The sequence below is a fragment of the Leguminivora glycinivorella genome, chromosome 4 (genome assembly GCF_023078275.1).
Source record: "Leguminivora glycinivorella isolate SPB_JAAS2020 chromosome 4, LegGlyc_1.1, whole genome shotgun sequence".
In the NCBI taxonomy this organism is placed as follows: Eukaryota; Metazoa; Arthropoda; class Insecta; order Lepidoptera; family Tortricidae; genus Leguminivora; species Leguminivora glycinivorella.
In genome coordinates, this window is record NC_062974.1 from 5,068,300 (window position 1) to 5,081,327 (window position 13,028).

Sequence of the window (13,028 nt, forward strand, 5' to 3'; positions counted from 1 at the left end):
GCGAGATACACCTAATCTCGTATAGCCCTTTCCTGTATTGTATAGATATTTAATTGAAATGCCAATGGCATTCAGATTAGAGTATTTATTAATTACGTTAAACTAATTTATTTATTTATGAGACTTAAATTATTTATACAAATCCAGTGGATAGAGATTTGTGCAATAACCTTTTTACAACCTGCTTTTATTTAATTTAGTAAAGTCGCGCGGCTTACGCCTCGCGAATGAGAAACATTCCTTTTACATATTATTTATTCTAAGCTAGATTGTTATTAACATTGTTGTTTGTTTTATTTCTTAATTATTTGTTACGACCTGTATATTTGATTCTAGTCTGCAGCGAGTCAGAGAACTATTCTAGTCTAAATGAGTATCAAAATGTTCTAAGTCAATGAAGGAAAGATGGAAAATGTTTAAAGAAAATCCGTGTATATAGTTGTGTAAAAATACTTAGCTGAATTACTAGAGTAATCATCCTGCTAGTACGTTGTACTTGATTCCATGACCGCTCAACTATTACGCTTGCAAAGTCAAAGACAGTCTTACTAAGCTATACTTATGGAGAGTTTGGCTTTGCAAGACCTAGTTCAGTGGCCTATGTTGACAAAAAATAAGTGTATTCCTACGCGGAAACGCTAACTTTCCAAAAGAAAAATGATATCCGTGTTTAAAATTTGTGTAAGTAAACAAAAATAGGAGTAATTTGTACAAAAGATGTACTTTTGTTTCAATCGGATGTTTCTAAAACTTAAGGTTTTTGTAATTAGGCATAGTTTCCAAAGATCCGCGTTAAACGTTAGATTAGTAAACGTATTCAGGAATAACTTAAGATAGGTTCATAGAAGAGTACAAAGTGAGAGCTCTATATAATTTATTTAAAATAATTCCGAGAAAGACGGAAACGAAGTATTAAATTATTCAGTGATTTTGATTTTATACCTAAATATTGAAAGTTGTTTATTTTAATTTTGTTTTTAATTTATACCAAAGAGCGTAGTTAGATTGTGTTTTGTTCTGTACGGATAACGTTGGAAGCACAATTTTGTTGTTAAGTACAATTTGTGATTGTATTGTAAATAAAGGTATGACTGTGTGAATATTACAATCATTAAAGTATTTACGTACATATTGTTTCAATAAATACCTCATCTCATAATCAGTAAGTATGTACCTACTTACTTATAATTTTTTATTTCGAGTTGACTATTACGTCTATTACATACTGACGTCACAGTGGTTAATGTGATCACTGATCAGCTAGTATGCTTCAACGTAAAATAAGGTTATATTGGTGCCAGAGTTATAAGATATCCATTGCAGAATTTATTCCCATTGACTCATATAGGTTTCTTTAAAGTTTGACATGTAAATTTGTGTATTCAGAATAAAAAACCGGCCAAGAGCGTGTCGGGCCACGCTCAGTGTAGGGTTCCGTAGTTTTTCTCAAAAACTACTAAACCTATCAAGTTCAAAACAATTTTCCTAGAAAGTCTTTATAAAGTTCTACTTTTGTGATTTTTTTCATATTTTTTAAACATATGGTTCAAAAGTTAGAGGGGGGGGGGGGGGACGCACTTTTTTTTCCTTTAGGAGCGATTATTTCCGAAAATATTAATATTATCAAAAAACGATCTTTGTAAACCCTTACTCATCTTTAAATACCTATCCAACAATATATCACACGTTGGGGTTGGAATGAAAAAAAATATCAGCCCCCACTTTACATGTAGGGGGGGTACCCTAATTAAACATTTTTTTCCATTTTTTATTTTTGCACTTTGTTGGTGTGATTGATATACATATTACTACCAAATTTCAGCTTTCTAGTGCTAACGGTTACTGAGATTATCCGCGGACGGACGGACGGACAGACAGACATGGCGAAACTATAAGGGTTCCTAGTTGACTACGGAACCCTAAAAACGATATTAGTAAACCCTTATTCATTTTTAAATACCTATCTAACAATATATCACACGTTGGGGTTGGAATGAAAAAAAAAATATCAGCCCCCACTTTACATGTAGGGGGGGTACCCTAATTAAACATTTTTTTATTTTTGCACTTTGTTGGCATGATTATACATATTGGTACCAAATATCAGCTTTCTAATGCTTACGGTTACTGAGATTATCCGCGGACGGACGGACGGACGTTACAGACAGACATTGCGAAACTATAAGGGTTCCTAGTTGACTACGGAACCCTAAAAACCGGTCAAGTGCGAGTCGGACTCGCTCACCGAGGGTTCCGTACAAACTTTCAATAGTTGAATCATCAAAATGTTATTCATAGACCTCTACAGATCTGACAAAATCCCTCAAGACTCAATTTCCCACATAACAAGTAATATTCTAATATACAATTTTATTGTTAGACAACGTCCAAATAGAATCAAGACCATTCGATTTGAATAGTTTACGACTTACGACATGTCGCAAGGACGCTCCTGAACCGACCTCATTATATTAGGAAAAACGCGATGTAGGAAATGAGCGTTGAACGTACAGCGACATATCGTCACTACTTTAAATAAATTAATAGTTTAAAAAACACTATAAAACACGCTTTTATAAATGCACGTAAAAGCCAAAAATAAATTATGGATCGTTCAAGTTGTCTCTATTTGTGAGCTGAAGTTTAAAAACTATGTGCTTTTAATTATAATATTTGATTGTAAAAGCGTGGGGCGCTGGAACAGGAAAGACTTTTTGTATAATTTGCTGCTAAATCAAATTATGCTATGTTACGGGAAGGAGGTTACACAGATTGACGCGCTAACTGGAGTTGCAGCATGACTAGTAGGTTCTACATTAACAGTCAAATCAATTAAAAGTCAGTGTTCAAAGTAGGTACCAGTTTGTCGAACTCAGACAAAATATGCGCTAGTAGCGAGGAGAGTCGACAGTAATCAAAGTACAAAAGGGGAAAGTGTCTACAGTGACAGGATGCAGAGTTCTTGTTCGTGGACGAGATATCTTTGGTTCTCTTTGGTAACCCTTAGGCGGCATATGTAAACGTTATGTTCTTATGCAACTTCATTCGCCAGGAAGTTCGGATTAGTATTTGTTTACAAGAAAGTCTCCTGTTCCAGCGCCCCACGCTTTTACAATCAAATATTATAATTAAAAGCACATAGTTTTTAAACTTCAGCTCACAAATAGAGACAACTTGAACGATCCATAATTTATTTTTGGCTTTTACGTGCATTTATAAAAGCGTGTTTTATAGTGTTTTTTAAACTATTAATTTATTTTATACTTTTTAGTCATTAATAATGAAATACTTTTAACATTTATACATAAATTTATTTCAAGTAGGCGGATTTTACATGCCATTTGTGGCTTAACGTGTACTAATTGCTACTTAATAATAACTAGCGGCTACCTTCTTATTACGGTATTATCATAAAAATGTTTATACCTAGTAAGTTATCCGTAAAAGATAGACAATATAGACATGTGCCATCGCGGACTTTTTGAAGACATTAGAGAGACATAATTTCGCCATACATTGTTTTGAAGCTCTCAGCTAGTGGGATTTTGTTTGACTCGATTAGAAAATATTGTCACATTTCAACTAATTCAAACAAAATTTAAGTATTTCTTTTTTGCCGAACCCCCCTTTATTTGCTCTTAAGGGTAACAGGAAAACCATTACCCAACTTATTTTAAATACAACGTTGATCTTTCTTTTATGCGGGGGGCTTCGCCCCCCGAGCCCCCCTTTTCGTTACTCTTAAGGGTGACAAGAAAACCCTAACCCAACTTATTTTAAATACAACGTTTATCTTTCTTTTATGCGGAAGCCCCCCGAGCACCCCTTTGTTTGCTCTTAAAGGTCACAAGAAAACGCTAACCCAACTTATTCTAAATACTACGTTGATCTTTCTTTCATGCGGGGGGCTTCGCCCCCCGAGCCCCTCTTTTCTTTACTCTTAAGGGTCACAAGAAAACCTTAACCCAACTTATTTTAAATACAACGTTGATCTATCTTTTATGCGGGGGGCTTCGCCCCGAGCCCCCTTTGTTTGCTCTGAAAGGTCACAAGAAAACGCTAACCCAACTTATTTTAAATACTACGTTAATCTTTCTTTTATGCGGGGGCTTCGCCCCCGAGCCCCCCTTTGTTTGCTCTTAAAGGTCACAAGAAAACGCTAACCCAACTTATCTTAAATACTACGTTGATCTTTCTTTCATGCGGGGGCTTCGCCCCGAGCCCCCTTTGTTTGCTCTGAAAGGTCACAAGAAAACGCTAACCCAACTTATTTTAAATACTACGTTAATCTTTCTTTTATGCGGGGGGCTTCGCCCCCCGAGCCCTCCTTTGTTTACACTTAAAGGTCACAAAAAAACGCTAGCCCAACTGATCTTAAATACTTCGTTGATCTTTCTTTCATTCGAGGGGCTTCGCCCCCCGAGGCCCTCTTTTCTTTACTCTTAAGGATCACAAGAAAACTTAACCCAACTTATTTTAAATACAACGTTGATCTTTCTTTTATGCGGGGGGCCTCGCCCCCCGAGCCCCCCTTTGTTTGCTCTGAAAGGTCACAAGAAAACGTTATCCCAACTTATTTTAAATACTACGTTAATCTTTATTTTATGCGGGGGCTTCGCCCCCCGAGCCCCCCTTTGTTTGCTCTTAAAGGTCACAAGAAAACGCTAACCCAACTTATCTTAAATACTACGTTGATCTTTGTTTCATGCGGTGGGCTTCGCCCCCGAGCCCCCCCCTTTGTTTGCTCTGAAAGGTCACAAGAAAACGCTATCCCAACTTATTTTAAATACTACGTTAATCTTTCTTTCATTCGAGGGGCTTCGCCCCCCGAGGCCCCCTTTTCTTTACTCTTAAGGATCACAAGAAAACTTAACCCAACTTATTTTAAATACAACGTTGATCTTTCTTTTATGCGGGGGGCCTCGCCCCCCGAGCCCCCCTTTGTTTGCCCTGAAAGGTCACAAGAAAACGCTATCCCAACTTATTTTAAATACTAGGTTAATCTTTCTTTTATGCGGGGGGCTTCGCCCCCCGAGCCCCCCTTTGTTTGCTCTTAAAGGTCACAAGAAAACGCTAACCCAACTTATTCTAAATAATTCGTTGATCTTTCTTTCATTCGAGGGGCTTCGCCCCCCGAGGCCCCCTTTTCTTTACTCTTAAGGATCAAAAGAAAACTTAACCCAACTTATTTTAAATACAACGTTGATCTTTCTTTTATGCGGGGGCCTCGCCCCCGAGCCCCCTTTGTTTGCCCTGAAAGGTCACAAGAAAACGCTATCCCAACTTATTTTAAATACTAGGTTAATCTTTCTTTTATGCGGGGGCTTCGCCCCCGAGCCCCCCTTTGTTTGCTCTTAAAGGTCACAAGAAAACGCTAACCCAACTTATGTTAAATACTACGTTGATCTTTCTTTCATGCGGGGGCTTCGCCCCCGAGCCCCCTTTGTTTGCTCTGAAAGGTCACAAGAAAACGCTATCCCAACTTATTTTAAATACTAGGTTAATCTTTCTTTTATGCGGGGGGCTTTGCCCCCCGAGCCCCCCTTTGTTTGCTCTTAAAGGTCACAAGAAAACGCTAACCCAACTTATCTTAAATACTACGTTGATCTTTCTTTCATGCGGGGGCTTCGCCCCCGAGCCCCCCTTTGTTTACACTTAAAGGTCACAAAAAAACGCTAGCCCAACTGATCTTAAATACTACGTTGATCTTTCTTTCATGCGGGGGGCTTCGCCCCCCGAGCCCCCCTTTGTTTGCTCTTAAAAGTCACAAGAAAACGCTAACCCAACTTGTTCTAAATACTTCATTGATCTTTCTTTCATTCGAGGGCTTCGCCCCCCGAGGCCCCCTTTTCTTTACTCTTAAGGATCACAAGAAAACTTAACCCAACTTATTTTAAATACAACGTTGATCTTTCTTTTATGCGGGGGGCCTCGCCCCCCGAGCCCCCCTTTGTTTGCTCTGAAAGGTCACAAGAAAACGCTAACCCAACTTATTTTAAATACTACGTTAATCTTTCTTTTATGCGGGGGCTTAGCCCCCGAGCCCCCTTTGTTTGCACTTAAAGGTCACAAGAAAACGCTAACCCAACTGATCTTAAATACTACGTTGATCTTTCTTTCATGCGGGGGCTTCGCCCCCGAGCCCCCTTTGTTTGCTCTTGAAGGTCACAAGAAAACGCTAACCCAACTTATTCTAAATACTTCGTTGATCTTTCTTTCATTCGAGGGCTTCGCCCCCGAGGCCCTCTTTTCTTTACTCTTAAGGATCACAAGAAAACTTAACCCAACTTATTTTAAATACAACGTTGATCTTTCTTTTATGCGGGGGGCCTCGCCCCCCGAGCCCCCCTTTGTTTGCTCTGAAAGGTCACAAGAAAACGTTATCCCAACTTATTTTAAATACTACGTTAATCTTTATTTTATGCGGGGGCTTCGCCCCCCGAGCCCCCCTTTGTTTGCTCTTAAAGGTCACAAGAAAACGCTAACCCAACTTATCTTAAATACTACGTTGATCTTTGTTTCATGCGGTGGGCTTCGCCCCCCGAGCCCCCCTTTGTTTGCTCTGAAAGGTCACAAGAAAACGCTATCCCAACTTATTTTAAATACTACGTTAATCTTTCTTTCATTCGAGGGGCTTCGCCCCGAGGCCCCTTTTCTTTACTCTTAAGGATCACAAGAAAACTTAACCCAACTTATTTTAAATACAACGTTGATCTTTCTTTTATGCGGGGGCCTCGCCCCCGAGCCCCCTTTGTTTGCCCTGAAAGGTCACAAGAAAACGCTATCCCAACTTATTTTAAATACTAGGTTAATCTTTCTTTTATGCGGGGGCTTCGCCCCCGAGCCCCCTTTGTTTGCTCTTAAAGGTCACAAGAAAACGCTAACCCAACTTATTCTAAATAATTCGTTGATCTTTCTTTCATTCGAGGGGCTTCGCCCCCGAGGCCCCTTTTCTTTACTCTTAAGGATCACAAGAAAACTTAACCCAACTTATTTTAAATACAACGTTGATCTTTCTTTTATGCGGGGGCCTCGCCCCCGAGCCCCCTTTGTTTGCCCTGAAAGGTCACAAGAAAACGCTATCCCAACTTATTTTAAATACTAGGTTAATCTTTCTTTTATGCGGGGGCTTCGCCCCCGAGCCCCCCTTTGTTTGCTCTTAAAGGTCACAAGAAAACGCTAACCCAACTTATCTTAAATACTACGTTGATCTTTCTTTCATGCGGGGGCTTCGCCCCCGAGCCCCTTTGTTTGCTCTGAAAGGTCACAAGAAAACGCTATCCCAACTTATTTTAAATACTAGGTTAATCTTTCTTTTATGCGGGGGCTTTGCCCCGAGCCCCCCTTTGTTTGCTCTTAAAGGTCACAAGAAAACGCTAACCCAACTTATCTTAAATACTACGTTGATCTTTCTTTCATGCGGGGGGCTTCGCCCCGAGCCCCCCTTTGTTCGCTCTGAAAGGTCACAAGAAAACGCAATCCCAACTTATTTTAAATACTACGTTAATCTTTCTTTTATGCGGGGGCTTCGCCCCCGAGCCCCCCTTTGTTTGCTCTTAAAGATCACAAGAAAACGCTAACCCAACTTATCTTAAATACTACGTTGATCTTTCTTTCATGCGGGGGCTTCGCCCCCCGAGCCCCCCTTTGTTTGCTCTGAAAGGTCACAAGAAAACGCTAACCCAACTTTTTTTAAATACTACTTTGATCTTTCTTTCATGCTTCCCCCTCGAGCCCCCCCTCCCCCTTTTTCTGTTCTTATCTTCCGGCACCATCATCAGGCCTTGAAACCTAATCGTAGTCATAGTTCATTACAAGACTTTTCTAAGAAGCCCAAAAACAGCTATGATACGATGACTTATATTGACCGGGATATAGACCGTGATTACCTTTTTGAAAATAACCGTGAATCATTCAAAACTCTTATGATACGATGTTCCATCATGTAGTTCCAGTTCATATCTTCCGGCTCCATCATCAGACCTTGAAACCTAATCGTAGTCAAAGTTCATTACAAGACTTTCTAAGAAGCCCAAAAACAGCTATGACACGATGTTCCATCATGTAGTTCCAGCTCATATCTTCCGGCTCCATCATCAGACCTTGAAACCTAATTGTAGTCAAAGTTCATTACAAGACTTTCCTAAGAAACCCAAAAACAGCTATGATACGATGTTCCATCATGTAGTTCCAGTTCATATCTCCCGGCTCCATCATCAGACCTTGAAACCTAATCGTAGTCAAAGTTCATTACAAGACTTTTCTAAGAAACCCAAAAACAGCTATGATACGATGTTCCATCATGTAGTTCCAGTTCATATCTTTCGGCTTCATCATCAGACCTTGAAACCTTATTGTAGTCAAAGTTCATTACAAGACTTTTCTAAGAAACCCAAAAACGGCTATGATACGATGTTCCATCATGTAGTTCCAGTTCATATCTTCCGGCTCCATCATCAGACCTTGAAACCTAATCGTAGTCAAAGTTCATTACAAGACTTTTCTAAGAAACCCAAAAACAGCTATGATACGATGTTCCATCATGTAGTTCCAGTTCATATCTTTCGGCTTCATCATCAGACCTTGAAACCTTATTGTAGTCAAAGTTCATTACAAGACTTTTCTAAGAAACCCAAAAACGGCTATGATACGATGTTCCATCATGTAGTTCCAGTTCATATCTTCCGACTCCATCATCAGATCAGCTCAACAGTACCATATTATTGTATTGTCATCGGAACTACATATAGCTGCCAATTTTCATTACGCTACGATCCTTGGAAGATGGTTAAATTAGCCTCCGCAGATTCCATTACATAGTTAGTTACATACACGACGACCTAATAAAAGCGTGTTAATAAAAAATCTCGTATCTCATGCTTCTCCTCAAAGTTAAAACGCTGTAAGTCTATATGCATTCCATACATACTTACTACAATTTTCTTTTCATTGACAGACGAACATAAAAGTCGGCAAATTGAGTTAACTAATGCGCGCGAGCTAGTATCACAGTATAAGTACTATCGTACAGAATGGCCACTCCCGCTTTCCGCTGAAAGTGCCGCCCACCCCCTCTCGGTTACCTCACAGTTATCGCCCGTCAAAAACACGAACAGTCGACCTGTCATATTTCACTCACATACAAGCATAGTACGCGTTCACCTACACGAGCTGAGTGCTAGGAACGCGCCTCTTTCAATATATTTTTCCCCTCACTAGCTCGGAAACACGTGTTTTGTCCTTTAATACCAGCGGGTAAAAACGCATTTTATCCACTAGTGGGTAAAGTAATTTGACCTTGAATAAAGTCAAAATTACTGCTTTAAAATTGATAAGAGTAGGTGAATCTAGTAATAATGATGATTTACCACTTGTTAACTACTGGAAGCAGTGATAAACGCATTTTTTGCGTTGTAGTGTCCTCGCTATAGTGAGGGGAAAAGTTTTGTGTTACACTCGGGTGCAAATGTATTTTACTTCTCGTGTGTTAAAAAACTCGCAAGTTCAGGATTCTATTCTCGAACCCTTTTACTTGCTCGTTTTTCAATTCCACACTCGGCCTTAAAATACAACTTTGCCCCCTTGTATAACAAATAACTATTATCGCCAGTGTCCGAGGTGTGCTAGTGAAGATGATTTTTATGGGATAATTGTTTATCGAGTGAACCGATTTTAACCATTTTGCCTCTATTTGAAAGCAGGTAATTTCGTTATTTTGTTAAAAATACAGGTACAATAAACACCCGCAAGGATGTTGAGATTGAAAATGTAAATCTGAAAGGTTTTTCATAAATTAAAAAAAAAGTTTTCAAGATACGTATACTGATAAAACGCTATTGTACTGATTAAAACATCGTAATTTATAGGAGTATTATCTACTATTAGAAACAGCAATATAAGGAATGCACATATTGTTTATTATATCAATCTGACCTGGGAAACAATCTGTCAATGGTAACAAAACATAGGGAATATAAAAACACATATAAAATGAAACAACAATCATATTCCACTAATGCTTTTATACATTAGTTAATAAGCATGGCGATTATCATTTGCTGTTACAATGGTAAAGGTGTGCTTTTCCACAATTTTTAAATAAAAATCGACAAGAAAACTATTATACAAATTCCTCTACAACTTAATTTCATAACGTGGCCTTACATTTCATATACACTTTCTAAAGCTAATTCTGGCTTATCATAGCCTAGCTCCTCGGGAGTTTCAATGCCAAGTTCTGAAAGGGTTGGTCGGATTTCTTGGATGATGTATGGGTAGATCTCGCTCTGTTTCGCGCCGCACTTGTCCTTGCAGGCTTCGATGAACCTGACGGCGAGGGAGTAGTCGTTGACACGGCGGCAAGCGTGCAGGGCGGCCCTGATGATCTTTGGATCGGGCACTAAGTCCATGCCACAGAGGTCATTCATGCCCTTGCGGATTTCCCAGCCATCAATATCAGGTCTGTTGAAGAACTGCTCGTATCTGTAAACAGGAAATGGACACTGTCACGGTACCAAGTTACCAACCAATCTATACAATATAAATTCAAGTATCAGTTCATTTCATTATTATTATCATCAGGGAGCGTACTTTTTGTGCCGATGACATCAATTTGACGTCACGCTCCATATAGGTGATCACAAATTGTTTTATTGTTAATTATTAGTCATTTTAAGTTATGAATTTCTTTGCATGGTAATGAATGCAAGAACGATGGTGTGATTTACGTTAGAGAGAAATTCTCTTTTCTACATATTTATTGTAATGTAATAATAAATTTAATTAACAACAACAATACTATTTAATTAAATTTATTTATAAAAACAAATCAAATAATTTTATTCACTTTTCACATTTCAAGTAGGTATTATTTATGCCGCATGTAAATGGACTACCGTATTTGAAGTAATTTGTATATGATTAAAATGATTTGACGACTAATGATTAATACATACATACATACATACAATCACGCCTGTATCCCATGAAGGGGTAGGCAGAGCACCTGAAACTAATGATTAATAATTTACAATAAAACTATTTGGGATCACCCTATACGGAGCGCGAAAAGTACGCTCCCTGATTATCATCAATTAAAATTTCATTTCATTTGAAGTGTTCTGAATGACTGATTTATCAATGCGGAGCCAAAACTACCTAAAAATGATAGAACATGAAATTTGAACACTACGAAAGTTTATAAAGTGTATAAGGGCAACTTGCACCAACGAAAATGGAGGGTTAACCCACCATTTGACAGATGACAGTCCACTAACCCTGAGTTAAGTGGTTGGTGCAAGTGGACCTAAAATAAAAGAAGCAATTTTGAAATATTACAAGGGGGTTATAAAAGGGGATGAAAATTTGTATGGGAAACAAATTATATTTTATATATAATTTTAAAAAATTGTGACAAGGTAATAAATAAAAATGGAAGAAAAGTAAGTTCCGAGTTTTTTCATATTCATCCCCTAGGGGGGTTAAAAAGGGGTTGAAATCTTGAGTGAGGAACAAGGTAGGAATTTTAAACTTTGATAAAAGATTCTTTAGTGTAATACAAGAATAATGGATTCAGGTGATTTGTAAATTCATTCTACAGGGTTTTTATTTTAATCATGAAACTTGAATTTTTATAAACTGATAGTTTAGATTAGAAGTGTCTTCTAATATAATAGTTTGGAGTTATAGACAAATAAAAAAAATCATAGAGTTGGTTCATACATACATACAATCACGCCTGTATCCCATAAAGGGGTAGGCAGAACACATGAAACTACTGAAGCTTCAGTGCCACTCTTGGCAAATAAGGGGTTACAAGAAAACGAAACTGTGACATTGCAGTGACAGGTTGCCAGCCTCTCGCCTACGCCACAATTAAACCCATATCCCATAGTCGCCTTCTACAACACCCACGGGAAGAAAGGGGATGGTGAAATTCTTTACCCGTCACCACACAGGCGAGAGTTGGTTCATTCCCCTAAAAAGTAAGTTAAGGGGGGATGAAAGTTGATGTGGGGATCAAATGTTAAGTGTCTTATTATTTTAAAAATAAATTCATTTTCAGAAATAAGTCAATGCAAACAAAGTTATGAGCAACAGCTAACTTCTATTGCAGTCTCGGAGCACTTTCAATTTAAACTTCTTTTGCAACTGATGGTCTCTAGATCCCCGAGAAACATGCTACAGATGCCTTATCTGTACATTCTCTTAAAGAAAATCTGCTCTAGATATTTTACAACTACTTTCCATCTTTAGCGAGTGATGTGTAGTGATGAGAAAAATTGGTCACATGCTATCATAAAGGTTTTTATTTAAATATATTGTAAATGGTTGTTTTGAAGTAATTTGAACTTTTATTGCTTAAATGGTGGACCTTGAAATGCCATGGGGATTTATGGGATCTACAACTGAGAGACCCTCATGTTTAAAATTAAGTTTATGCCCTTTTCATAATTTTATTCATAATTCAGTTGATAGAGCAAAAACAGTATTATTTTACAGCTTCAAAGTCCAATAATTAGTTAATTCATTCAATGATATTTCTCCGTAAAATGTATGCACACTGGTGCATAAGGAAAATTGACTGACAATTCTTCTTATCTAAGAGGAAAGCAGAAACCTGCGTACACATGCTAAAATAAATTGCAAATTAAGTAATGGAATGTGGACAATAATAAGAGGATACTATTCATTACACGGAATCGTGAAAATATTACTGGAAATGTCAAGTTTTTCCTATTTTCAGTTACATAACTCTTAAATGCACGTCAATGAAAAACTAACCTGGCGTCAAACTCTTCATCGGATTCGACGGGACCGCCATGGGCTTTTCGCACTTGGAAGGCACCATTGACCCTCACTGTAGGAACCAAAGACCTTTTGAGGACATTGGCCAGATTGCCAGTTACTGATCTCAACATTTTTATGGTTTCACAGGAACTTTAGCAAGGATAACAAATGGCTGCCGAAAACCATAGACAATACTGAGCTGCCAGTTTGTAGGGATGACGTTTTAGTGTTGGGACACG

General features: G+C 38.3%; 1 protein-coding gene across 1 annotated transcript; it reads right to left on the reverse strand.

Annotated features, from left to right (window-relative positions):
* Window positions 1–10,002: 10,002 nt before the first annotated feature.
* Window positions 10,003–12,981, reverse strand: LOC125225431 (cytochrome c oxidase subunit 5A, mitochondrial). The gene is made up of 2 exons (XM_048129157.1): window positions 12,784–12,981; window positions 10,003–10,482 (listed from the first exon to the last, which is right to left on the reverse strand). The coding sequence occupies exons 1-2, from the start codon at window positions 12,918–12,920 to the stop codon at window positions 10,161–10,163; spliced, it is 459 nt and encodes a 152-aa protein (XP_047985114.1). The 5' UTR covers window positions 12,921–12,981; the 3' UTR covers window positions 10,003–10,160.
* Window positions 12,982–13,028: the final 47 nt, after the last annotated feature.

Excerpts from the sequence above, each read along its gene's own strand:
- LOC125225431 (XM_048129157.1), bottom strand. The coding sequence starts at position 12,920 with ATGTTGAGATCAGTAACTGGCAATCTGGCCAATGTCCTCAAAAGGTCT. Across the intron at positions 10,483-12,783 it reads GATGAAGAGTTTGACGCCAG|ATACGAGCAGTTCTTCAACA; the intron begins GTTAGTTTTTCA and ends TCCTGTTTACAG.